Here is a 27130-nt window from a genome sequence, read left to right as displayed (position 1 = left end):
TGCCGCTTCCTGGCTTGCTCACTATGGCTTGCTCAGCCTGCTTTCTTATAACTCGGAGGACTACCAGCCCAAGGGTGCATTGCCCGCAGTGAGGTGGGCCCCCTCCACCTCAATCATTAACTGAAAATGCACTGCAGGCTTGCACACAGGCCAATCTGGTGGGAATGTTTTCCCAGTTGAGGTTTCCTCTTCCCAAATGACTCCACCAGAATCCAATATATATATCCAATATTTGAAAGAGATGAGAGAGAGGAAGGGGGAAGAGAGAAAGGGAGAGGGGGAGAGAGAGAGAGGGAGAGGGGGAGAGAGAGGGAAAGAGGGAGAGGTAGAGAGAAAGAGAGAGAGAGAAGGGGGAGAGGGAGAGGGGAAAGAGAGGGAGAGATAGAGAGAAAGAGAGAGAGAGAGGGAGGGAGGGGAAAAAAGAGAGGGAGAGGGGGGAGAGAGAGGGAGAGGGGGAGAGAGAGGGAGGGGAGAGAGGTAGAGAGAAAAGAGAGAGAACTTCAGCTCATCTTGGAGAAGGCTACATCCACGTTCTTGGGTATGCTTTACTTTTGAAAATCTCTCTTAGCTTATGTTAATATCTTTATTAAACCTAACCCTGGTTTGTAAACTGTCTAGTCCCGACATTCTTTTCTGTTCGGTCCATGATAAAATACTCAAAAGTCTAGAGGAACTGCTTTGGCTGCTGAGGGTGACAGTGGGAAGGAAACTGTGCTCCTATGACCATACCCCACCTCTCCGAAATCTCAACACAGTGCCCACTGACATTCAGAACTGGGAGGGAGTTATCAATCACCTGAGATTCCAGCTCCTTACACAGGGACCTTACACACCCATACCTCCTCTTCTTTCACATACACTCATACTCCCCACTCACACACCCTATCTTCCATGCATATTTAATCCTACATGGTCTCAGAAGATGCTATGACATGCAGGAGCTTGGAGGCTAACTAAAGGGAGACTTCATTTATGCAGCCTTGGGGAGTCAGCATCCAAGCTGGGGTAGGACTCCCAACACAGACTTGGGTAGCACCATGTCTTTGGCATGTTATTGATTGGTATCCTGTCAGGGATAGCTAGAAAGAGATTCCTCAGGGAAAGCGGTACACCATCCAACTCTTTTGTAAGCACATTCTATAGTAAATCCCTTCCTGCTGGATGTGGAGCAACTAGGATTCTCATTCCATGATGGGGTGAGGGGATGGAGTGGCATAACCATTGAGTAAATCCATTTGGCAGTGTCTTATAAACACAGGCCAGTTTAACACTATGCAATTCTACCCAAAGGGATTCACTTAAGACTAATGGAAGCATGCGTCCATACCAAGGCTGGTACAGGGATGCTCACAGCAGTGTGACCCACAACTGGCCATGGAAAACAGCCCAGATGGTTGTCAGTAAAGAAATGGATAGATTGGCTATATCTACACAACAACAGTATTAATCAGAAATACAGAGAAAAGATTGACACCTCCATCAGGACAGGAAAATCTCACACATGCCAAAGAAGACAGACTCAAAAGAATTAGATATTTCACATTCCATCCATACAATGGGGGCTTCAAGAAAGCCGCTACCAAGCAGCAATGAGTACAGTTTGCTAACAGTCTCCGGCTGTGCTTCCACTGTACTCCCAGAGCAGCTTCTCTCTTCAGAAGCAGCCTGCTGAGCTCGGACCTCAAGGACACTGAGGAGGTCTGTAAAAAGATGCTATCAACAGGTACTGGGGAGATAGCTAAGCTGGTAGAGGGCCTGCTTGCCCAAGCATGAGGACATGGGTTTGATCCCCAGCACAGTAAAATCCATACAGGTAGAAAGTAGTATAGTGGCCGGGCAGTGGTGCACACTTTTAATCCCAACACTCAGAAAGCAGAGGAGGTGGATCTCTGTGAGTTCGAGGTCACCCTGGTCTACATACACAGAGTTAGTTTCAGGACAGCCAGGGTTACACAGAGAAATCCTATCTCAAAAACAACAACATAACAAACAAACAAACAAAAAATAACCACACAGAAAGAAAGTAAAGGATAGTGGCTGCCACCCACTGAAAGAGGAGGATGTGGGAACTTATTGTTTAATGAGCAGAGCTTCAGTCTGGCAGAATGAAAGGCCTGGAGCTGAAGGGTGGTGATGCTTACTCAATTCACATGTCCTTGGTGTCACTAAATTGTGTGATTACAAATGATTAAGATGGCAAATAAGCTCTGTTCTGTGTGTTTGGCCACAATAAAAACCAGTGTTTGAAAAATTAATAGCATTATATTAAAATTATATTTCAAAAGAAAGCTGTTTGCTCTTAATGACAATTACGTTGAACATCCAGTGGTAAGGGGGATGGGAAGTCTTACATTCTAGTCAGGCGTTTGGTGGACATAAAGAAGCATAACTCTTATAGAGAACTCTCTGGAGGTCAGCGGCTAGCGGGAACCAAAGGAAAAGGATGCTTGTTGGACTCCTCCTCATTGCTCCCATTGCCTGATCTGTAGTTCATATCTGAACAGTTTCCAAGGGAGCACAGAGCTTGGAATGTGCACATTGCTATCACTTGGCAACCAGGAACTGGTGGCTGCAGCCACCTACCCGTTCTTCCTGTTACCTTGTACCCTTAGCATGGGCCCTTTTCCACCCAGGTAGATAGGGCCTACTGGGAGGCCAGCACCTCCCACCTGCTCCCTGTCTCAGCTTCTCCCAGGACTCCCAGGGCAGACCGGGACCCTTGTTGATGTAGGTAAGTCTACAGGAACACCTGGATGGACCAAGGGAGGCAGAGAGAACTTCTGGTCCAGAGAATCTTCTCACTTCTTCCCACGGGTGGAAGATGCTGGGGACAGGATGGACAGAACACAGCCAGGCCCTCTGGGGACTTATAGATTTCTTGTGTAGAAGACAGAGCTTAGCTCTGTTCGTTCAGTGTACTAACGCCCTTTCCAAGCTGACTATTGAGATAGACATTCTGAGGCACAGATCACACTTAGCTGAGGTGGGAGGACCACAGCAGATGTCATGTCCTGCCTGTCCCAGCAGTCACCAGGAAGCACCAGAGCCACTTCTTCCTCTGCTGTCAAATCTCTATCTGAGAGCTTTCCATAATTCTAGAAGTAGCTCTTACCAGAGAGAAACACTATCCCAGTTCCCCAGTCCTGAGCTGGGACATCTCTGAGATCTTTCATTCTCTCTCCTCACTGTTTGTCAGCAAGTGTGAGTTCCAACTCCTCTCAGAGGCTTATCAGGGACCTCCTTTAGCCCATTCCTCCTGCAGGGAGCAGCTCTCAAATAAGCCACTCACACTCCCAATGGGATCTCCTGTAGCCTAGGATGGCCTTGAACTCATCAGCAATCTAAGATTGGCATTAAACTCCTTATCCTCTGCCTCTTCCTCTAAAGTATTGGCTTTGGGGGGAAGCCACACTAAGATAGGCAATGGTGTGTATGCCTAAAAGGGAAGTGTGTGAGCTGCAAGCCATAATCAGTGGTATGCAAAGCAGTGTGGAACCAAGGGGTGGGGGCGAGAGAACTAGTGGCTCAGGAAGGAAGAGTCCTCATTACCAAAAGACAGAACAACAGCACGAAGAAAGAAAGAAAGAAAGGAAGAAAGAAAGGAAGGAAGAAAGAAAGGAAGAATAAGAGAAAAATTTAAAAGCACCAATAAAGCTGACCAAAAGTCCAGCCTGCATTTTGCTATCATCATGAACCAGCAAGCCTAACCTACTTCAGTGATAACATTCTCAGCTCTCCTGGAGCCGATAGCTCTCTCTGATGCATGCCTTCTCCCTTGGCACACCACCAAACTCCTAGAGCACAGTGTGGAGCCGCGCTTCTCAACCTTCCTAATGCTGTGGTCCTTTAATACAGCTCCTCATGTTATAGGGACCCTCAACCATAAAATTATCTCATTGCTACTTCCTAACTGTAATTTTGCTACTCTTATGAATCATAATACAAATATCTAATTTGCTGGATATCTGATATGCACCCCCCCCAGGGATCATGACATCCAGGTTGAGAAACACAGATGTGGAGAGTAATTAAAGATGAGGAAGAGATGAGAGGGGTGGTGTTGATTCTCCAGTTACACTGGGATAGTTACGTTTCCTACCTTGGGGCCTTGTCTTTTACAGGAACATTTCTTCTTTATTTTTCCATGAGAGTTCTTTGCAATTGGCCATTTCTTTATCCAAGAAACCCTTCCTGATCCTTACTTGGGTCATATGCTTCCTGTGGACCTTGGGCAGGCCTCTAAGCACCTCCAAATAACAGATTTCATACTGGATTGTTTTTGTCTATTAAAAAGAAACACTACAAAGTTCCATCAGGGCAAGACTTTTGGCATGCTGACATAGGCATGAGGGCTGAGAGAAGTCAAGGTCATTGGAACCAGGAGATCAGGGAATGAAAGGACTCTTGGAGTTGGTATCAGAAAGGCACAGGGCCGGTGGAATAAGAGGGTGACAGACCTGGAGTGCATTTCTCCTTTGTGGTGGGAGCTCTGGGTGGCCTGGGCCTAAGGAACACGGTCTTCCCTGTGTTTTAACAGAATCTCTCTGGTTGTAGGGTGAAAATAGTATAGCAAACAAGGCTGATGCCAGGCAACCAAGAGAAAAATGGCAATGGCTTGGGTCATAGTGCCAACCAACATAGCAGAATTTATTTGACTACAAAAAAGTATTGGACTTCAAGAAACGTGGAGAAACAACAAGTGGTTAAAAAAAAAATCTTGATGGAGATTGGGGAGCAAGTGGCTGACATTTGTCAATTATCTCCTGGGCTCCAGATGTGGTCAAAAGCTGTGTATTCTTGGGTGAAGTCATTTCAACTCTCTCTCTCTGATCTTTTTGTCACTTGCAAAGAGAGGATGGGCAATAGAATATACTCCATGAATTTGTTGAGAGGGGATTAAAGGTTTTGGCACAGGATTTAGCATGCAATCAACATACATTGTAAATGCTATCCTAGAAACCAAATTACCAGTTCCAGGAGCACCTCTATTGCTCATTGACTGACTGTGACACGGTTTCCAAATCTATGTAGTGGTATACTACTGTCATCAATACCAACTGTATAAGATTGGATCTGGAGAGCTTGATAAATGCATTAAAGTTTAGCATGTAGCATAAAGTGCTACCAGGCAAGCACTGCAGGCATGCTAATAAATTACTATGAAAACATCTAAGACAGATTGCCTAAATTTTTCCCCGGCCTAATACACACTCCACTTCGCAGATGAGAAGTCTGCTGTAGTTGGCAGCAGGCAGCCTCTCCCCAGGAACGAACAGCCTGGCACTCAGCAGTCGCCTCCTATAGGCGAAAGGCTTTGAGCAGCTCTGCCCTAATCCGCGAGCCTCCTAGCGGAACCTTCTAGTTTGGTGCAGGTGTTTCCAGCCCGGAGCCTCCACAAAGTCAGGAGCTATTTCCGGTGCGGGTTTCCGGGTTTCCACGCAGGTGCAGACCGAACTGAAAGCGAAGGCAGCAGCCAGAGGTGTCGCCGCTGCTCGCAGTCCCGCTTCTCTTAGGCGGAGCGGCTTTCTGCACAGTCTCCTCTTTTTCTTCCTTCTCCACAGAAGCCGCAAGCATCCATGGCGGGCTTGGAGGTTCTCTTCGCGTCGGCCGCGCCGGCCATGACCTGCCCGCAGGACGCACTCGTCTGCTTCCTACACTGGGAAGTGGTGACAAACGGCTACTATGGCTTGGGCATCGGCGACCAGGTACGCTGCGGAGCCCGCCTGGGTGGAGGGGAATCTGAAGCCAGAGGTCCAAAGGCCTGCCCTGACCGTGCCAAAGCCAGGGCCCGAGGCTTCTGATGCCGCACTTTTGCGAGCCTGGAGCCGGTGCCAACAACTGGAACTGCGTATGTGTAAACTCGAGAACCGAAAGGCGTCCCGACGCAGCTCAGCAAAGCAGTCGCTTAGGCCGTGTTGTGTGTGGATCTGACTGAGACAGTCTAGTAGCTTTCTCAAGGTCCTTATCCACCAATTTCCCCAAAGCATCTTTATCACAGTCATGCGGTAGACTCTAGTCATCTGGATCCAAGCACTGGCGTGGTTGGCAGTGAACTTTGACCCACTCAGCGGTATTCTAGGACCCGTTCTTCACCATTCAGCATGATGGGTCAGCCACAGCCCACTCATTACCCATCTACAGTCCAGACTCCTAGAAACAGAACCTAGGTAGCACTTACCAAGTGAACTACTCACATAAACCTGACTGTGAGCGTCTTCCCTTAGCTGTCTCCACCAGAATCCCTTCTACTCTCCCATCTCCAGATTCAGCCTCTTAACCAACGATGCCTTGCTGACACCTCCTTAGCATCACTAATTCTCTGCCCCTTCCTCATATCCCTCACCCTCCATGTCTGCCTGTAGCTTTTTGGGTTAAGCTGGCCCTGGTCCTCTTACTGCCCTATCATTTCCTGTCTGAAATACCCTCCTGGCCCAATCAGTCCCCACATTCAAACATTTGGGGACTCAGGGCTCTAAGCCTGTCCCACTCAGACCAATTCTGGAAAGAAGGCTTCCCTAACCCCTTGGATCTTGTAGTGAGATTTTAATCTTCCTCTCATTTCTAGCTGCACCAGTTCCTAAATCCTTAAATATAATCTTAGTTTCTTAGATATCTGTCAGTCTTAGGACATTTTCTCTCCTAAAACAGCATTATGGACCCCTTCTCAGACATACTTTGAACATCCTGAGCACTTAACAGGCCCTGCTGTGTTCCATTCCCATCTGTCCTGTATAAGTAAGAACTCAGACCACGCAGCCCCTTTCACACTTTACCCGTAGCCGAAGGAATCGGTACACAAACATTTTTATTGATTTCTCTCCTCTCCCCTTTCCCATCTTCTCTTCTTCCACACCTCACGTAGCTCCTCGGGACTAGAAGATGCAGGATCCAGACACCTTTGGGAAGCACAAGGAGCCTGGGGAATGGGAGTTGTGCAAAGCATTGCCTGCTGACCGTCTGTCTACCTCAGTACTAACCCCAGCATGCCCCTAGAGGGGACAGTGTTTGGATTTCGGACTAGAATGCTGCATTTGTTTCTTGCTGCCCATTCTCCTGAAGTCCTTTCAGGGCTCACGTGGCCCTTGCCCTCCACTCTCTGCTGATGGGTATGCTTTTTCAGGGTAGAAGCCAAAAATAATTTTTTTAATTAATTAATTAAAAATTGAGAGGCTATTAACTTAATTTACCTATTAGAGAATTTTATTTTCCAGCCTGGGGCCAGCAGTCCAGTAATGCTTGCTAGACTCGGAGGGTATTTGTGTTGTCTCTCTAGCTGTCTCCTGCCACCACCTTCTGTGGGTGATAAGGGAAACAAAGCATGCCCTTGACTGTGTAGTACCAACCCAGCAGTTAAAGGGTGATGCCGCCCACTTGTTCTTTGGTTTTGTCTCTTGTGCTACAGAGCTGGGCTTGTAATATTTGATTTCAAGAACATGTTTGTTGACTTGAACAAAGATCAGGCATTGATTGGTCTCCTTATTGAGGACATGGCTACTCCACATAAGAACTCTGTAGCTGGGTGAGATGACATCAGTGGAGGGCCATGGAGATGGCCATAGATACTAGTTAGAAAATTTGGCTTTGTGTTGTGAGAGTCTGGAGATTATGAAGAGAAAAAGACCCCTTTATGGTACAGTTTTGATTGGTCAGCATTCTAGCCCAGAGGCACTGGGGTGAGCCCAGTGGCCATTAAAGGATGTTTCTAGCCTCAGGATTTTGCCTAAGAAGACAGTTACCTTTACCTTCTTAGGGCCAGTCTGGGAAGAACCTCCAGCCTGACCTGCTCTAACCTTTCATAGGTCTCAGCCATTCTCAGGCCTTAGAGTTACATGATACAGATGTATGCTTTGGTTACCTGCCAGCCATAGCCTTCTGGGACACTTGATATTTTATATCAGTGTGCAGACGGCAGTCACATGATGTGTTGGGCCTGTCTGGTTTCTGGTTTCTGTGGAACATCAGTCTTACCACAGTGAGGCTGTGAGCTTTACCTGACCCCAGCGATTATTTCTTGCTCTGGAATGAAGGTGTTGAGGTGTGGGGAGCAGAACAGGTTGTCTGTAAGCCAAGAGAGTCTGCTGGTAGGGCCAGTGTTGTCCATGTAGGATGGGAGAGAGTCAAAGGTCTTGACTGAACATGGGTAAGGTCTGCCAGTCCTGCCTTAAACACCCGTAAGTAACCCTTGAAATCCACACTGCAGTAGGAAGTTACCCAGTAAGGCAAGAGGTTTTATCGGTGCTGTGGCTAGTTTCAGTTTCGTTTTCTCCTTACTCTCCTGTCTCTGCTGAGGCCTCCAGTTTCCTTGTCTCCTAGCCAAGTTTGATTGGGACTCCTCTGGCAAAGGATTTCCAAGCACCAGGAGTGGCCCTCCCTTGCACTTGCTGTGTGAAGTCCTTCATGAGTGGGCCCTCGTATGTGTTCTCCATCTCTAGCCTCACTCCTTCCTACCCCACCATGGTCTGGTGAACACAGCTTCTAGTCATGCTGTCTGTGCTGACAAGAGAGTGTGTGCTTTTTAAAGTTTATTTTTTTTCATAAATGGTATTCGACCATAAACTTTTTCCAGCTCCTCCCACTCCCCCTGTAAATTCCCACTTTGTGAATTCTCCCTCTGTACCCCACTCATAACCCAGAGTCCAGTTAGTGCTTCCTGACAGAATATTGCTTATCTTGTTGACCCAGTCTTATGAAGGTGGTGTTCATGAGTGCTATGAGCATGTTTCTACAGCAGAGTGTTCCACAGAATTACTCCTCCTCCTGGCCTTTACTGCCAACACACACATCAGGTTTTCTCTAGAATACTCTAATTAGATCTAGTGTGTTCCTTCTGACTACAGTGTAATATGCCATTGTCAGCCTAGTGTGAATTTTACCTCTGCTTCAGCTGCTCAAGCTCAGACTGGGATAAAGGCTGACATTGCTTATCAGGCTCCCACATGTATCCACAGCGTTCTTCTAAGAGAGCATTTGAGTCTTGGCTCATACAAACCTAATAGCACTAAGTACTGCTAGGGGGAATCCCAAAGGGCCTGTGTAAGTTTAAATTCCTAGAAGTAGTGTCTGAAGAACTGACAGGCCTGGTGGTGGGTGGGTGTGACCCTCATCGCATTATTTCAGCTGCTCTCTAATAGTTAGAAATGTGAAGAAACAGTGTTTCTATGGTTAGCTGCTCGTGTTGCTGTTTGTTTTCCAAGCTTCCCTAGGTCTGTCCCCCTGGTTGCTTTTAGCTGCAGTGTCTGGCTGAGCAGCAGCTCTAGGTTCTGGGAGCCCCCCAGTGGCACTGTGTTTCTTCTCGTGGGCCTGTTGAAGGACTTTATTCCCTCCCTGAAAATCACTGTTGTTTTCACTATGACTACTTGAGACTATTCACATACTTTAATGTGTGAAAGGAATGTCCTGGTTGCTTGTGGTTTTTTTTTGGAGGGGGTGGCAGGGGGACTTTTAACACAAGCTAGAGTTATATGGGAAGAGGAATCTCATTTGAGAAAGTGCCTCCATAAGATTGACAGTAAGAGAGGTAAGTTTGTAGGCCATTTTCTTGACTAATGATTGATGAGGGAGAGACGGCCCAGCTCACTGTTTAGTTGGTCCTGGGGTATATGTGAAATCAACCTGAGCAAGCCAGCAAGAAGTGTAATTCTATAGCTTCTGCTTCAGTTCCTGCCCCCAGATTCTAAGACTTGGCCTTGACTTCCTTCTGTGATACATTGTGGTGTAGAAAAAGAAATTAAATAATGAAGTAAATAAAAATAAACCCATATTCCTCTCCAAGTCGCTTTTGGTTATGATGCTTTATCACACCAATAGAAGCCATAACTAAGACAGAAATCTTAGAATTAATAAATAGGGAAAGAAAGGAGACCATCACAATGAATACACAGATACATTTTACAGTCCACCAGATGGGCAAAAACAAACAAGTAGATAATAGCAACCTGCAGGCCACGTGTAGAACCAGGAGCTCCAATATTGCAAACTGAGAGTGCCCATCACTGTTTGGTACAGTTTGCTTTTATCTTATGAAAGTTCATCCTCTGAGCATACCACATGTGTGCCAGATGTGAACAACGTGGCCATAGAGCATTGTTTCTAATGGGAAAAAATCAACTTCTAATGAACTTCTGATGTCCATCGGCCAGTGAAATTGTAAATCACAGCATATTCATTTGGTGCAACACAGTATAGATGTGTCTATAGATCAGCTACAGAATGCTGATCATCTTCCCAAAACAACAAGAAGGCGCCAGATCCCTTAGGACTGGAGTTACAGATGGTTGAAAGCCTCCATGTGGGTACTGGGAGTCAAATCGGTTCCTCTGGAAGAGTAGCCCGGCTGAGCTGCATGCATGTAATGTGAAGGAAAAGTAAAGATGATACAAGTACAAAAGTAAAAATACACACACACACACATACATACGCACGCATGTGTGCACACACACATACACATGCACACACAGAATATTGGCTGTACATAGGCTTTAGTGGTAATGCTTAGTGACCTATGACACTGAACTTCCTATGCTAGTGATGACTACATAAGTATCTAATTTACAACTTTTAAATCTTTGTGTGCTACATTTGAGGTGTACAGTAATGATTTTTATCAAAACCATTTCAATCGGTTGGAGATTTTCTGTTAGGATCTGTGCTTTCAGTCATTTTGTGATGCTATTACAGATAGCCCAAGGTGTGAACTGTGGAAAATACTGCTTTTAATTTCATACTGGTCTTATTCTTGTTAGGATGATACAGTAGAGAGATGATAATTAAGCCAAGGCTGTAGTTATTTTAATTTTTGGTGGTTCTGGGAATTAGGTCCTCATACATGCTAGGCAACATTCTCTACTACTTAGCTCTATTCTTAGCCCACGGCCTTAGCTTTTTGACAGGCTGCTCCTGTGTTGCTGTCAAGGCAACCAACTAGCTGAATAAGAATGTTAGTTCCAGACCTCTAACTAGCTGTGTATCCCTGGACACATCTGTGATGGGAGGGATGGGATCAAGTTATGGGTAATATGTCCTTCATAGTTTTGGGTTCTGAGGCCAAGATCTTCCTGTTCTCAAGCCTGGTATCTTCTTAGCCAGGTCCCAATGATAAGAAGTCAGAACTACTGCCAGCTGACTGGAACAGCAATAAAGAACTGTATGCCCTCCGGTATGAGTCTAAGGATGGAGCCAAAAAACTCCTTCTGAAAGCTGTCTCTGTGGAGAATGGCATGATCATCAACGTGCTGGTGAGTCTGAACCCGGGTCCTGCTGATGGTGTGGATTGAGATGCCTGTTTAGAAACTCATTTTAACAGTGAATTCAGAAATGTCCCCATTTTTTTTACCTAGCAATTCCACTTTGGGCATTTTTCTCTTGAGGTGAAAAACCACAGTATATGTAGAAGAGCTTTGTGCACAAAAGTGTTCATTAGGAACTCCCTGTCCATAGCAGTACTCACTCACTGACAACACAGGAGATATAGGCTACTGTAGTCCCAGCATCTCTCTTAGTTTCATAAGAAGAGGTTTCACTGCCTTGGACCCTTTACATTCCATTTCTTGCTCTGGAGACTACCCCCTCTATCACATCACACACACACACACACACACACACACACACACACACACACCCTCTGCCATCAGCCTGCCCCCCTCCCCACAGTGTGTGTGTGTGTCTGTGTCTGTGTCTGTGTCTGTGTCTGTGTGTGTGTCTGTGTCTGTGTCTGTGTGTGTGTCTGTGTGTGTGTCTGTGTCTGTGTCTGTGTCTGTGTGTGTGTCTGTGTCTGTGTCTGTGTGTGTGTCTGTGTCTGTGTCTGTGTCTGTGTGTGTGTCTGTGTCTGTGTCTGTGTCTGTGTGTCTGTGTCTGTGTCTGTGTCTGTGTAGCCCTGACTATCTCCCCCACCTGCCAGACAAGTCTAAATGATAGCTTTCTATTCTATTTTCCATTTGGTATATACCATGTCTTGTATTTATGTACTTAACTGTGCTTCTATTTTCCCCTTGAACTGTGAACACCTTGGGGTAGATGACGTTCTTTCTGTTCCATTTTGTCTTGGTTGCATGTACGCACATAAACATCTGGCTGTATTATTTGTACTTGACTTTTTCCATTCAATGGCTTGAAGGTCTTTACATAACACAGATAGATAAACCTCATTCTCTTTCATTACTCTATACTACTTCACTGTCCTTTACCTTATTAAGGAACATTTAGTTCTTTTCTGAGAATTGGGTTCTTAGGTGCAAACAATTCCTTTAGGTTAATTTAAACAAATTAAGGGAGTGGAGATAGCTCATTAAAGTAGGTTCAAAGCTAGGCTTCCAAAAGCAGTACCCCAAACCCTAGAAACCACTGTCGCTTACCCTCTTCAGGTTGGGTGTGGATTAGTATTCAGTCTGCAGTGCTCCATGCTGTGTGCTGCTCCCTTCCTGAGCAAGATGCCTGCCCTTAGCTGGGCCTGTGTTTCTGTGTTGCTCCAGATTATGGTTGTGTATTTATTGGGTACCTCAGTTCTTTGCCCACCTTCCCCTGTTACCAATAAACTGGGAAATGTACCCCATCTCTCATTTTCTGTTTTCACTTTTCTAGGAACATGGCACACAGCAGGTGGCAGACTTGACTCTGAACTTAGATGATTATATTGATGCAGAAGACCTGAGTGATTTCCACAGGTACTTCTAAAGGATGCCTTTTCCATGAGAAAAGGCAGAGGGACTTAGTAGCAAGAAATAAGGGATGGTTTCAAAGTCCCCGGAGACGAGTATGGTCGACAGAAGAACTTTCCCTAGGCACAGTCAGTTCTCAGTTCCCTCCTTTTTACATATTTGTTTGTTTGAAGACAAGACTCATAGAGAAAATGTCTCATGCAGTAAAATCAGGCATTTAAGGCTTGGGGCTAGGCTAATGCTTCAGTCAAGAATAAGGTCCCTAAGGGGCTCAGTGGGTAAAGATGCTTGCTGGTAGAGGTACGTGTGCACAGGCATGACAACCTGAGTTCTGTCCCTGAGTCCCATGACTCTGCAGATTTGTTTTCTGATCTACACACATGTGCCATGGCCTGCGCATGTGTGTGTCTGACACTTTAAAAAAAGATTAGGTTCCTTATTGGAAGTATGCTTAAATCAAGTACATCTTCATTCCATTCCCAGCTTTATTTTTTTCTAAGAGTCAAAATTTAGTTCCCATCTGCTCACTGTTCCCACTGTTGTGTGGCACCAGAGAGGTACCTCAGTCACAAGCCATCTATCTGTACACACATCACCTCCATGTTGGGGTCACTCTTAGTGTTGTACAGTATGTGAAGTTGGGCATATCTACAGTGGCATATGCAGCCTTTCAGTGTCACAGGCCACTGTTGTATACTGTAAGCATCCTTGTGTTCTTCCTGTTTGTTCCCCTCTCCCACTGTCTTCGAGAAGCATTGATCCTGTTGTCTCTCTAGTTTTACCTCTTCAGAATGTTGTGGTTGGAAAAGGAGTCCATACAAACTGTCTTCCAAAGTGGCTGTGCTGCTCTGCATTCCTGCTGTCAGTGAATAAGGAGAGCCGCTGCTGCCCAACCCGTGTCAGCATTCAGCAGTGCAATAGTGTCTTCGCATTGTTTTAAGTGAGGCAGGGTGCGGGTCATCTTTCTTGAGCTTATTTCTCTGTGTAGTTCTTTGATGAGGCTGTTTAGATCCTCTGCTCAGTTTCAACTTAGGTTGTTCCCTGTCTCACTCGATTTTAAGAGTTGGTGTATACTTTGGGTGGTGGTCCTTCACTGGTCACTTCTCTGTGGGTTCTCTCCCTGTTTGTGGAGACATTCTGCTGACTTCCTAATTTTGAAATTTGAAGAGAGACAGTTTACAAAAATACACAATTAGCCATTACCCAGATTAACCAATTTTTAATATTTTGTTTCTTTTGCTCAGTTTTCTTAAGTTGTTTTATATTCTTGAACCACCTGAGGGTTATTTACAGACTTTATTTACTTTGTTCTCTAAGCTTTGCAGCATGGAACAACTGTGTGTGTGTGTGTGTTTGAGAGAGAGGCGGGGGAGAGGCGGGGGAAGAGGAAGAGGGGGAGGAAGGAAAATGGGGAGAGAGGAGGGAAAGGAAGGAGGGAGAGAAGACAGCCTCAGGAGTAAGTCCTCACTTGTAACAGGCTCCCTGTGTGGTTTTGCAGCCGTGTACCCAAGCTGGCCTGTAAGCTTCAGGGATTCCTCTATTTTTGTTTCCTATTTGGCTATAGGGTCACTAGAATTGCAGTTGCATGCTACTGTGCCTGGCTATTTTATAGGTTCTGGGGTCCTCACACTTGAGTGGCAAGTGCTTTATCTTCCAACACCTCTACCTAAGCTGTCTCCTTAGACTAGCAGTTTCATAAGAATATCATCTTTCTTAACTTTAAAACAATGATTGCACTTGGGAATGTAGCATCAGTATATGATTTAGTATGTAGTCCACATTCTGATTTCTGCACCTATCCCAACAGTGTTCTCGAGAGCTGATTGTTTAGGTTTTTTCTTAGTCCACCTAAATATTTCCCATTACAGTAATTTTTATGCCTCTTTAATTAATTTTAACTAGCATAGTTCCTAGACATTTTTTCATTTTCTTGTGTTTTCAAAACTTGAAGTAAATGTGTGTGTACCTGTGTCTGTGTCTGTGTCTCTCTCTGTAGGGATCTTGCTAAGTAGGCCAGGGTCCCTCGACCTCCATGGCAATTAGTTCTCCATTTCTAAAATGTTTTCACTTCAAACATTTTATATAAATAGAATCAGTATGTAGTCTTGGGCTTGGCATTGTTACTCAGCATAATACTCTCGTGATCCATCTAAACTGTAGTGCACTTGAACTGTTTGTTCCTCTTGCTTACTGAGTTTACTTTATGTTGTGTGTTCAACAGTTGATTTGATCAGTCACTGGTTACAGGATAAGTTAATTGACTAGATTGCGTCCAGTCAGGCAGTCACAGATGTGGGTGCCATAGCATTTGACCATAGGCTGTGCGCCATTGTGCTTCTTATTTCTCTGTGGGAACCCCTGAGTGCCATTGTAAGTTCATATTTGGTTTAGTTTTGATGTTTTCTGTACCATTTACATCCACTCTTGTTACGAGTGAGCCCACTTCTCTGAATCTTGTCCTAGCATTTTATTATATATTATTTGTTGAATGTGCAGTCATCTCTCCCTGGGATCATTAATTTGCATTTCCTTAGTAGTGAATGAAGTTTTGAGATGTCTTGTTAAGTCAGGATTTCCTTGGAAATTTGTCATAGCCAAAAATTTTATTCCTCACCTTGCAATTGCTATGATTTTCTTCTTTTCCCTTTTTTATAGTGCCTGTAGCTCCCAGTGTTGTTAGCTGAGGATTGCCAGAGAGCTTCCTTGTCAGGTTTCCACAGTTAGGGGTCGAGGACTCAGTTTCCCCCGTTGATTGTGTTAACTATGGGCACAGGGCAGATGCTCTTTAATAGGTTGAGGACGGCTTCCTACGTCCTTAGTTTCTTTGTTAGTGCTGGTTTTTTATCATGAGTGCATTTATCATGTCGTTTTGTGCTTTATCAGTTGGTATAATTATCTGATGTTTATTTATTTGTTAGAATGGTGGGCCACATTGATTTGTGAATATTAAAGCAGTCTTGCTTACCTAGAATAAATTGTTTGGTTATATTGTATGATTTGAATATATTTGTAAGGTCAATTTTAATATTTTTGAGAGGTTTTTGTTTTGAGTTGGTAGAGAAACTCTGGTCCCTGATTTTTGTTTAGTTGTCTATTTTTTAAATTGACTAGCACTGGCTGCCTGAGACAGTTTGAAAGTGCTCCCACCTGTGCTTCTCAAAGGGACTTTTTTTTACAGTGAAAGTAAAGTTTTGTGACTAGGCTTCACTGTATTTATGCCTTGAGACGTCTTTCTGGAGGCAGGCTATGTATTGGTTACTTTTTAAAATACTGTGGCCAAGGCAACTTACAGAAGAGTTTATTCAGGCTTTTTGTTCCAGAGGGCTAGGTCATGGACAGGAGGCCCAGCTACATGCGCAGGCTGGAGCAGGATGCTGAGGGCTTACATATTGAACCACAAACAGGAATCCAAGAGAATAAACTGAGAATGGTGCATGGCTTTTGAAACCCACTCAAGTGACACACTTCCTCCCACAGGGCCACATCTCCTGAACCTACCCCAACACTGCTACCAACTGGGGACCAAGTATTCAAATGCCAAGACCATGGGGGATCGTCTCATTCAGAATACTACAGTGTGGGTTCATCTTTTTCCTCTTTGATTCTTGCATCTTCCACAAGTTCAGAGACGTTTGTTTTGAGCTCTGATGTGGTTCCATATGGTCAGGGAACACACTCTGGATTTCAGGTGTGGAGTTTGCTTTATGGACCAGGACCTGGTTCATTTTAAAACTGCCAGTTTTTAAGGAGCCCTACAGTTCTGCCCACTTGCTGCTGCCTAATCTGGCCACACACCTCAGCTGTAGCTCATGGTGCTTATTTCTCTTGGTGAGAAGAGACACTTGGTAGGGGCATTCTTCCCAGGATCTGGCTAAACTGAGCCTCAGACCCTACCTCCACCCCAGGACCAGGAACCTGGTTCATACTCCCACAGAGCCTTTTCCTTCCATGACACGTGATGAACACATAATGAAGCTGAGGGAGGAGCAGCATGGGAACAGAGGAGCAGCCAGTCCAGGCTGTGCCCCTACTCTTACCTATTTCTGATGGGGTGGTAAATGAGGAGGGGCAACTCAGATGCCTAAGAAACTTAGGGCCAAATCTAGGAGACAGCGTCAGGCTGTTGCCCCCCTCACCCAGGTCCGCCGGACGGCCCGTTCCCACCATAGTAAACAGGCTAAGCGCAAGGCCAAGACTTCTCAGGGCCGTCGCCGCAGTCCATGCCATCAGAATATTGTACATGAGATTCCCAGCCAACTGCAGGAAGCTGATTTCTTGCCTCAATCCCTCAGGACCTATAAGAATAGTGAGGAGCTTCGGTCACGGATCAGATCTGGAATTATCACACCTATCCATGAGCAGTGGGAGAAGGCTCGTTTAAGCAATCCCCCTCGGGAGTTCCCACCTGCCACTGCCAGAGAGGTGGACCCACTCCGGATTTCCTCACACCATCCTCATAGTAGCCGGCAGCCTACTTGGTAAGTGTGGAGCCCCCAGCATTCAGCCCATGAGTCCATCCCATCCTGCTGTTGACCCTTCCCTGGTCTCCAAGTATCTTCAGCAGACTTGTTGAAAGTGTTGGTGTGCAGAGGTAAAAAGTAGAGGTGTGAGTAGATTTGAGCTCTGGAGCTACTGGTAGTTGCTCTGACTCCCAGCATTTTAGGCTGCCTGTCTCTTTCTCAGGCTCACACAGCCCCTCCGTGTGCAGGGGTTGGAGGCTGCTGCCTAGGTGAATCATAGTTACTCTGTGTGGAGCTGTGAGCCAGACGTGGGGGAATGCATACAGACAGAATGCCATCCTGGAGGAGATGCAGCTCCAGTGTCTTCTCCATTTCACTGCATTTTGTTGTATACCCTCACTTCTGACAGCTTCAGAAGATGGCCAGAATGGCTGCTATATGAATGGATGGATGGATGGATGGATGGATGGATGGATGGATGGATGGATGGATGGATGAACGAATGATGTTATCCAAGGTCTTTGCAGATTAGTTTAGCAGCAGTAGTCCTGGAGAATTCTATGCTGATGAAGGAGACAGGAAATGATGTGTAGACAGCATGTCCAAGTCTGGAGCTGACAATATGGTTAAGTCAGGGATGGGCATTGTAATAGGGAAGCATTCACTGTGTGGCATGTACTAAGCACTTGATGTCAACTACCGTTGGCTTTTTATGTGTTCTAGGAGTTGTATACGTTTGATTAGTTGACAAAGGTAATCACATTCTTATAATTAATAATTGACAAGTCAGTTTAGTGAAATCTTTTAAAATATTGGCTCCTATAGAGAGAATGAGGAAAACAAAAAGTACTTGAGAGCTCTAGGAGCTGCTTGTGCTGTAAAACCTACTTATTTCATGGAAGGGGAGAGGCAATATGGCCTGCCTATGGTCATAGCCACTAATAAAGAAGCAGAGTCATGGCCATGGTCACAGTATGCTTGCAAGACTTAAGACTAATTGCTGGACAGTTAACAAAATGGGTAGGTTTTAGACCCGAAGCCGCTGACCCCCGTCACTGACTAGTTTTAAACAGTGCTCGTAGCCTCTGCCCCTTCAAACATGATGCAGACCTGTGTTTCACCTCTCACCTTCCACACCTTCGTTATGCCTGTCCCACACCTGGAAACCACGACTCTGCCCTTCAGCTATATGTATAGCTGGAGAGCTCAGTCTACTGTGATGGAGAATGCCAGGTGGATAGGGACTTTGCCCTCCTGATGGCTCTGGATTGCTAAAAGCTGTCACTGCTTAATTCTGTACCTGTATATGCACACACATACATAAGAAGAAATGATGATTAAGATAACCAGATCCCTTTCCCCGCCTTTCCTCTCCTCTTTGTCTAATAAAGTGAAGGTTGTTTGTTTGTTTGTTTGTTTTTTAATCTAAGCCTAATTTTTTGTTGTTGGTCTTTTCAACCTAACCCACTTATGTTAGCTCCATCTGTCTGCAAATAGTCAGGAAATTGCCTCAAATCATGTCCATTGTTTTGAAAACAAATTTTCCTTTGCTTATCCAGCTTCCCTAGAAGTAAAAGCTTCAGTATAAAGCCCTTATTTAGGTCATTCTAAATTTATTTTTGATCCTTAACAATCTGTCTTTACATGTGATTTTTACAGTTTGTGTTCTGCATCTTCTTAATAGCCTTGTTTATTAAAATGTTAAATAGATCTTTTTTTAGTATTTGCTAGTTTATTTTACTAGTGTGCTATGATTCTCATGACCTCTGTGTATGCATAGGATATTTCAAGCATTTCAGGTTTTCACTGAAAGTAGCCATAAATACTTCTTATCTAATTGTGTATCTATCTGTGCACACACAAACAATAAGAAGAATTAAATACATTTTTTAAAAGATACCTTGATTCATTTTCTCTCTTTGTATTCAGTTTCCCCCTTTTTCTAGTGCTAGAGATGGAAGCAATGGCCTTAGACATGCTAATATATGCTGCACCACTGAGCTACACTCAGCTGGATTCTTTTTTTTTTTTTTAAGATTTATTTATTTATTCATTTAATGTATGTGAGTACATTGTTGCTGTCTTCAGACACACCTGAAGAGGGCATCGGATCCCATTACAGATGGTTGTGAGCCACCATGTGGTTGCTGGGAATTGAACTCAGGACCTCTGGAAGAGCAGTCAGTGCTCTTAACCACTGAGCCATCTCTGCAGCCCTCAGCTGGATTCTTTCTTCTGCTTGTGTATTCAGTCATTAAATGATGTGGATTTTGTTGAAGGTGGCACAGGTTTTGGGGATAGAGTCATAGTGTTGCAGCTCTAGTTAGCAGTGGGGCCTGAAAATGAGGTAGATTAAAGTCTTGTACAATAGCCAACTTTATTTAGATTTAAAAAATTTTTTTATTAGATTTATTTAAATTTATACTCAGGGATAAAAAGAATCACATATATGATGTTCAATCACAAGGATAAGCCATACATGGCAAAAAAGGTGTATTTCTATGGAGGCTTATGGATAACAACAGCCGAAGGTAAACTCTTATCTGCTACACCTACATCTGAGAGAAGCACAAAAACACATTCCAGAACCAATTCTGTGTTTCAGAGACACTGAGGTCACGAGACTCTCGTTCTCTTAGACTTTTCTTACAGGCTCTCAGAATTCTCCCAGGACTCCATTCTGGGGCGGTGTTCTGACAGTAGAGTAGGGACCTTTCCATGTATCCTCTGTAGTTATTTTCTGCTGTTATACTAAGCACTGATTGACAAGTAGTAATTTTCTTTATGAGTTAGTTGCAGTATTGAATTTTTATCTGTATCTGTGAACTTTCCGTGTGTCTGCATATCATGTCAAGCACTTTGAATGAATATTTTCATCCACTGTATTGAAAGATTATTTGAACATTTGGAAAACACTGATTCTGAGATATATAGATCTGCTGAAAGCTCATATGTTTTATATAAAAATATCAAAAATAAAAATTTAGTAATAACAAAACTTAGTAATATCAAAAAAGACTTGGATTTTTGTCACACAAATGGTGAATACAAATTTCCAATTTGCTAGTTTTTACTTAAAATTTTCATTTTCTGCTGGGCATGGTAGCACATGTCTTTAATCCCAGCACTTGGGAGGCAGAGGCAGGTGGATCTCTGAGTTCGAGGCCAGTCTGGTCTACAGAGCAAGTTCCAGGACAGCTAGGGTTTTGTACACATGAAATTTGTCTATATTTTTTAAAAAGATCAGTACAAACTTGATGCTATTCAAAGTGATTAGTTTTTATGGTCAAGGAAACAGTAGAGCCAATGGAACTATGAATCTTGTGGGGTAGGAGTGGTCTCTACTAGTGCTAGCTCATGTAGGAGGAGGTGTGTGTGAAGCACACAACAGTGGACAGAAACCACATGCCTCAGAACTGGATTTGATCCTGAGATCATGGGAGCCATCTAAAGGCTTTAACTGTAGTCTGGTCATAAAGCCCTTTAACTAATGATTTTTTTTCACCCATCAATGACTCTCAGTAAGAATATGACAGCTCTGATTCTACTAACATGGTTAATATTTATTGAGCCCTTACTGTGTCCTGAGTAACCATATTAAGTGTAAAGATATTATCAGACATAATCTCTTTAATTGCCAAATAAGACAAAAGGGGGTAGGCACTGTTATTTCCTATATAGAAAAGTGAGGTACAAAGGGTGACCCAGAGTAAAGCAGCTTACGTGTGTTGGAGCACAGCCCTTTTGTATTCCTCTTTTTGACATGTGCATCAGCAGCTGTTTTGGAAGTGATGACAATGGTCTGGATTATTCAAAGACAAAGCTTGGTTACTTACAGGAGCATGGGCTGTGCACAGCTACTACACTGAAGAGAACCTATGCCTGCCTCCTACCTCAGTAACTGCTAACTGCTAAGTCACCTCAGGGAAAGGAGTAGTCCTGTGTGCCCATGCTCTTTCTGCACCCCAGCCTCTTGAGTAGTGCTTCTCAACCTCTGGGTTGCTGCCTCTTTGAGGTCAAATGACCCTTTTACAGGGTCACATATCAGATACCCTGTATATGACATATTTACATTACAATTCATAACAGTAGCAGAATTATAGTTAGGAAATAGTAATGAAGTAATTTTATGGTTAGGAGTCACCAGAACATGAGGAACTGTATTAAAAGGTCGTAGCATGAGGAAGATTGAGAACCACTCCTCTTGAGCCTCCCCTCTCCTCTGAAGGAATGTTGGTGAGCACAAGCTTGTGGGAATCCTTGAGTAATGATAGATTCTGAAAGTTCCAGTGGTCCATAGCCATCTCATGCCAAAGGACAGTTAGAGGCTGACACAGGCAGAAAATCAGGGAGTTTATGACGGTTTCTGGTAGAGTGTATGGAGATGAGATACTCACTTGGAAGCACGCTTGACTGGGAATAGAAACCAAGGGTGATGCCAAGGATGATACAAGTCGGTTTTTAGCTTAATCACTGCTGTCCATTCTTTGAAACTGTTCCTATCAGCAAGTTCTTTCTTGTCCTAAAGTATGGTTTACCATCATTGTGCCTTCTTGGGTGTTACTGTTAGACTTAAGATCTTAAAAATTGGTGATGCCCAGGTAGTGGTGGCATATGCCTTTATTCCCAGCACTCAGGAGGCAGAGGCAGGCAGATCTCTGTATATTCAATGCCAGCCTGGTCTACAGAGCAAGTTCCAGGACAGCGAGGACTACACAGAGAAACCCTGTCTTGAAAACCAATAATCAATAAACTAGCAGAATTAAAAAAAAAAAAAAAGTTGGGAATGCAGAGACTTTGTGACAGGCCCCTGCCAGCCTGCTATAAAATCTTGTACTCCAAGTCCAGAACACAGACACAACCCTGACTGCCCTAAGGTGTACAAAGTGATTTTTTTTTTATATCTCCCTAAAATACATCAAGACCGAGTTTAGCCATAAGGAACAGTGAGCAGCCTGATGGCCCCTGTGATGTATTTTAAAGGGGTTCCCAGGGTAAGCTCTCCAAAGTGTGTTTGCTCTGTAGTAAGGCTGGGGAGTGCCCTGAGTCTGAGTATATACGGTATGGGATGGGCCTAGCAGCTCCCTCCTGGCAGTTTTGAGTTAGAACTGGAGTTACAGGTGGTTGTGAGCCATCTGATTTGGTGCTAGGAACCAAACACGCCTTCTGCAACAGCAGTGTGCCCTCTTAACTGCTGAGCCATCTCTGCTGCCTGGGTTTTAACTTTTATTTCTTTATTTTATGTATATATGGGTGTTTGGGCTGTGCATATATGTATACCATGTGTGACTTGTGCCCAAGGAAGCCAGACAAGGGCACCATACGTTCTGGAACTGGAGTTATGGGTGCTTGTGAACCATGATGTGATGCTGAGAATTGAACCCAGGTCCTTTGGGAAAGTAGCCAGTGCTCTTAACCACTGAGTCGTCTCTCCAACACTTCCATCCACCCAGCTTTACCTTTCGTTCAGCTCTTCTTATTATTTCCAGTTTAATGTGATCAGCATTAATCTCTGCTAAAGACCACTTTCAAGTATTCCTTATGTTGTGATCTTCCTTGTCTGTGGTTTGGTGTGTCTCTGCTGCATCAGCTTCAAGCCCCTGGGAGCATAGGTGCTTGGTTGCCCTGGGAATTGTGGTAATTGTCCTTGTTTGTTTCAGGCGTGATCCCCTGAGCCCATTTGCTGTCGGGGGAGATGACCTAGACCCTTTCGGGTGAGTATTTCTGGGAAGGCAGCAGCAGTATGCTCTGCTCAGTGGCTTGCAGCCCAGCTCATCCCATTTTAGAGCTTCCGTCAGCCTCCCTTTGGAGTGAAGGAGGCAGTGATGAGTGGCTGAGGGAACGTTGCCTTCTGTGCTCTGTGATGCCTAGAGCAGCTCAGACAAAGAACTGAGACCTTCCTCTCTCCAAAGAAGGATCGCAGCCCTTCCTGGCCAAGAGCCATAAGAATGCAAAAGGAAAACCACACAATGGGCCACAGGCTGTAGAGTAACAGCTCAGGCTATTTAGTGGTTACCTCATTCCACCAAGGGAGTATCGTCTGATTCTCATCCTGTATCCAGCAAAGGTTCTGTAGCCTCAGCTCTGCACTCTGTTCTCTGAGTGAGTCAGATGAGGTTCAACTCCCTCTGAAGAGTGACCCCACTTTTAGTATCCCAGTTTTAGATCGTAGGACTCACTTAACGCTACAGAGCGGCTCTGACAGTGTCCTCAGGATGTAAGGAACATTAGCCTATTCATCCCAGCTTGAGTGCACAAAGTCAGGTCTGTGGAACTCAGTGAGGGGCAGAGAATGTCAGAAGCCAGGCTTGGGCAACCCACAGGCAGTTAGCAGCTGCGCTGAGGCTCTTAAGAAAAGAGCAAGCCCTCATCGTGGTGTTGATGCTATTACACCTAGACTTAGGATAAATCTGCAGAGCCAGAGAGTTCTGTGTTGGTCCTGGCCAATTCTAGCTCCAGTTCTTGACCAGTTGATCTTACTAGGTGTGAGACACGTTAGAGATCTCTGTCCTGTGGGCTCACAGAATCCTAACAGAACTTTCTATGTTGCTGCAGGCCCTTTGGCTTTAGTAGTACACAACTTTGTGTGCTCTTTGTATTTTTGCTCACTTCTGACTTGATCTCATGTGTCTTTCTGGACTTTTAGAGTAGTCATCCTGGTCAATTTTAGTTCACTATATGCCTGTCTCCCTTCTTCAAGGTCAGTGAGTCTCTGTAACATCCGCTTACCCAGCTTCCTTCCTGTCTCAGGTGTCAGAGAGGTGGCATGATTGTGGATCCCCTGAGATCCGGCTTCCCAAGAGCACTTATTGACCCATCCTCAGGCCTCCCAAACCGGCTTCCTCCTGGTGCTGTGCCCCCAGGAGCTCGCTTTGACCCCTTTGGACCCATTGGGACCAGCCCATCTGGGTAGGTATTCATTCAGGTATGCTGAGAGGTGGGACTTGATGGCAGCTCCACTTAGCTTAGTCCAGCACTGCAGCTGAGGTATCTGACTCCAGGCACAGCTGCCATGCTGATTCCCTGGAGGCCTCGGAGTTCTCTCCTCACCTTCCCTTGGTGTCTCAGTTGGAGTTATTGCTGTGATGAAACACCATGAACAAAAAGGATCTTGGGAGAGAGAGTTTATTTGGCTTACACTTTCGTATCATGGTTCACCATTAAAAGAAGTCAGCACAGAAACTCAGAGAGCAAGAGCTTGGAGACAGGAGCTGATTCAGAGGCCATGGAGGGCTGCTGCTTGCTAGCTTGTTCTCCTTGGCTTGCTCAGCCTGCTTTCTTACAGAACCCACCAGCCCATGGGTGGCCTTACTTACAAAGGGCTGGGCTTCCCCCACCAATCACTGAATGCTCTACAGGCTTGCCTAGACCGATCTTGTAGAGGCATTTTCTCTCAATCAAGGTTCCCCCCTCTCAGATGATTTTAATTTGTATCAGCTTTATGTAAAACTGTCCAGCACACTGGTGACCCTGCATGGAGGACACAAGGGAAGAGATGCTTATGTCAGTAGTCCTTTTATAGATGAGAAGGGCAAGGCCAGGAGACTGGGTATTTGAGCCATGGTAAGATTTAGTTCCAGGTCATCTGGCCCTAGAGTTCATGATCTTAAACTCCATGTCACTCTGTGGGCTTCCTCCATACAGGGCATGTTTCCTGTGTACTCAGCCTCATTCTTCAATTCACTAGACCTTCTTTACATTGCAGACCTAATCCTGACCATCTCCCCCCACCCGGCTATGATGACATGTACCTGTGAAGGCCTCAAGAATGTAACATCTCAGCCTCCCTTTTACTCTCCAGGAGCTACCACCACTGGCCCCGTCAGCGTCCGTGTTCTTGTGGGCTTGGGGCAGAGGATTCTGCCCATGTGTTTGCAGGCCTGCTGGGGTTGCATCCCCAGCCCTTGTCAGAGCCGAGGTGCCTGCTGCAGCACCCCACCAAGCTGCATATAGGTCCCAAGAAGAAATTAGTGTTCATCAATCACCACCTCCTCTCCACTTGCAAGGGAGACTCCGGCAACATCAACCCTTCACCCGATGCAGTCTCGGTCACAGCGCTATAAGAACAGAACGCATTTTGGATGTTATTATTAAGAACCAAATGTCAATACAGAATTCATGTTGCCGGTCTTCCACTCTCCTTTTTATGTTAATGCACAAACTCTTAAGAGTTGATACTTCATAGGACTACGAATTCTTCTCAAGCACTTCCCCCACCCACACCCCCCACACCCGTTTCAAAAGTTACTCTTGCTACCAACATCACTAGGATGAGCCCCACCCAGGCTTTCTGGGTGGAAATGTGACTGGAATCTATGAGCCACAAGGATGATTTCACCAAAGCAGGCACACTAGAAAAACTGCCATCTCCTCCCAAGGGCATACTCAACCAGTTGCTCCTGTCTGAGCAGCCCATTCACTGTCTCCCGGGGCTGCTGTGGCCTGTAAGTAGAGGGATAAACAGAACAGACCTGTAGGCTAATTTCATTTTTTCCCCACAGTGATCCTAAAGAAATCCTTTCTCTTAGGAGCCTAGTAGCTACCCATGAAACCAGAGGTGCCTTCACTGAAGCTCTGTAATGAGCTGTGTGGATAGGAATAGCTCTAGGTACTAAAGAGAAAAAGAAGGCAAGCTGTGTCTATAACTGCTCTTCTTGTCCTCCTGGGGCTGACAAGAGCATAGGAACAACAGCCAGGAGGAAGGGGAGCCTCTCTGGAAGCCTGTGTCCAAGCTCTCCCAATCTGTACAATTATCGAGATCCTTTGAAGCCCCAGCTGACAGGCACTGGCAGTGCTCTGCCCCTGTGCTATAGAGCTGGAGAGAGCACACTGGAGTACTGTGCCAGGAGACACCAAATCAAAGCACTAAGCGCTTCATTCCACAGCCAGCAGCCAAACCATGTGTGGCTCCAGGACAGATGGGGAGATAGACTGGACTGACTGGACCAGGGCCAGTCTCGGGGAGGCTGGACCTGGGGGTCAAGCTAGCATGAGCAGGCTCCCTAGCTGTTGAAGGATCAACAGTGCCCATGGGTTAGGCACTGACCACCTTGAAGCTCTAGAACATCCTGTGCTCTGAGGCCACAGACAGACAGAGACAAAGACAAGTTCATTGTGCATCAGCTTCATCCTTGATGGCTGGCAGATGGGATGTTTGGGTTTGTTGGTAATTGGATACCTGCAAAAGAGCTTAGGGCACTTTGCTCATTAAAGCATCCTTTTTTATGCAAGGAAGCATTTAAAAGAACAGTGGCTAGAATTCTCCAGACAGGTGTGGGAAGGTAAATAACTTGGACCCTGATTTAAAGGAAAAGGTAAAAATTGAAACATTCTTCTATTGGGCTTTTAAGTAACAAAGATAAAAAAGATAGTCATACATTAGTTATGCTTTCTACAAACAAAAGGCACAGTGTTTCTGGAGAAAGGACTGGTTTGATTTGGTTTTGTTCCTATAAGTCTCCTTATATAATATCTGAGAAACAGTATCCTAGATGTGGGAAGCCTTGAATGGTGCCTCCACGAACTTCTAGTCAAGCTGCTGTAACTTGTCTGGGTCTCTGTCACTTACCTCCTCCCAGCTGTGTATAGCCAACAGCAAGAGGGAATGTTTCAGGTGTATGTTCTATAGAACCTCCAAATTGGAACCTGTTTTTTTTTTAATAGCTTTAATAAGAGAATTTACATAACCATAAAATTCGCTCTTTTAAAGTACACAACTCAGTGGGCTGTGGGGTATTCACAATGCTGTGCATTCAACCTCAGATTCCTCCAAAAGAAATATTCCCACTGGTAATCACTCTCATTTCCCCTCCCCTAGCCCAGACAACACCCCAAGTCTGTTTGCCCATTCTGGACAGTTTTCATAAATGACATTACTCAATGTGTGGCCTTTGTGTCCAGCATTTTCCACTCTCTGTCCTCACTGTTCTTGTGATTGTAGCATTAACATTCCCTGTGGCTGTACAATCATGGCATGGCTATGTCATATTTGTTAATTTATCAGTTTATGGATACTTG

At 45.0% G+C, this 27130-nt stretch overlaps 1 protein-coding gene and 1 long non-coding RNA gene across 6 annotated transcripts in view; one reads left to right on the top strand and one right to left on the bottom strand.

Moving 5' to 3' along the window:
* The window catches only part of LOC116091149, a 26332-nt gene extending 23756 nt beyond the window's left edge, over positions 1-2576 (bottom strand). Inside the window, exon 1 of one of the 4 annotated variants that reach the window (XR_004118953.1) lies at positions 2352-2576. This is a non-coding gene — a long non-coding RNA (uncharacterized LOC116091149). The remainder of the gene's footprint in view (positions 1-2351) is intronic. The other 3 variants (XR_004118955.1, XR_004118952.1, XR_004118954.1) reach the window with 3 other exon arrangements.
* On the top strand, positions 2566-27130 carry Psmf1 (proteasome inhibitor subunit 1). 2 transcript variants are annotated; one of them, XM_031372233.1, is made up of 8 exons: positions 2566-2731; positions 5562-5705; positions 11082-11234; positions 12577-12659; positions 16946-17131; positions 22774-22827; positions 23864-24022; positions 24819-27130. In XM_031372233.1, exons 2-8 carry the CDS (start codon positions 5577-5579, stop codon positions 24868-24870), a joined length of 816 nt encoding a protein of 271 aa, XP_031228093.1. In that variant the 5' UTR covers positions 2566-2731; positions 5562-5576; the 3' UTR covers positions 24871-27130. The 2 variants fall into 2 exon arrangements, with proteins under 2 accessions (XP_031228093.1, XP_031228094.1); XM_031372234.1 differs by lacking the exons at positions 2566-2731; positions 5562-5705 and adding an exon at positions 6863-7106.

The sequence above is a fragment of the Mastomys coucha genome, unplaced genomic scaffold, assembly GCF_008632895.1.
Source record: "Mastomys coucha isolate ucsf_1 unplaced genomic scaffold, UCSF_Mcou_1 pScaffold15, whole genome shotgun sequence".
NCBI classification, from domain to species: Eukaryota; Metazoa; Chordata; class Mammalia; order Rodentia; family Muridae; genus Mastomys; species Mastomys coucha.
This window is presented reverse-complemented; position numbering and strand designations above follow the sequence as displayed.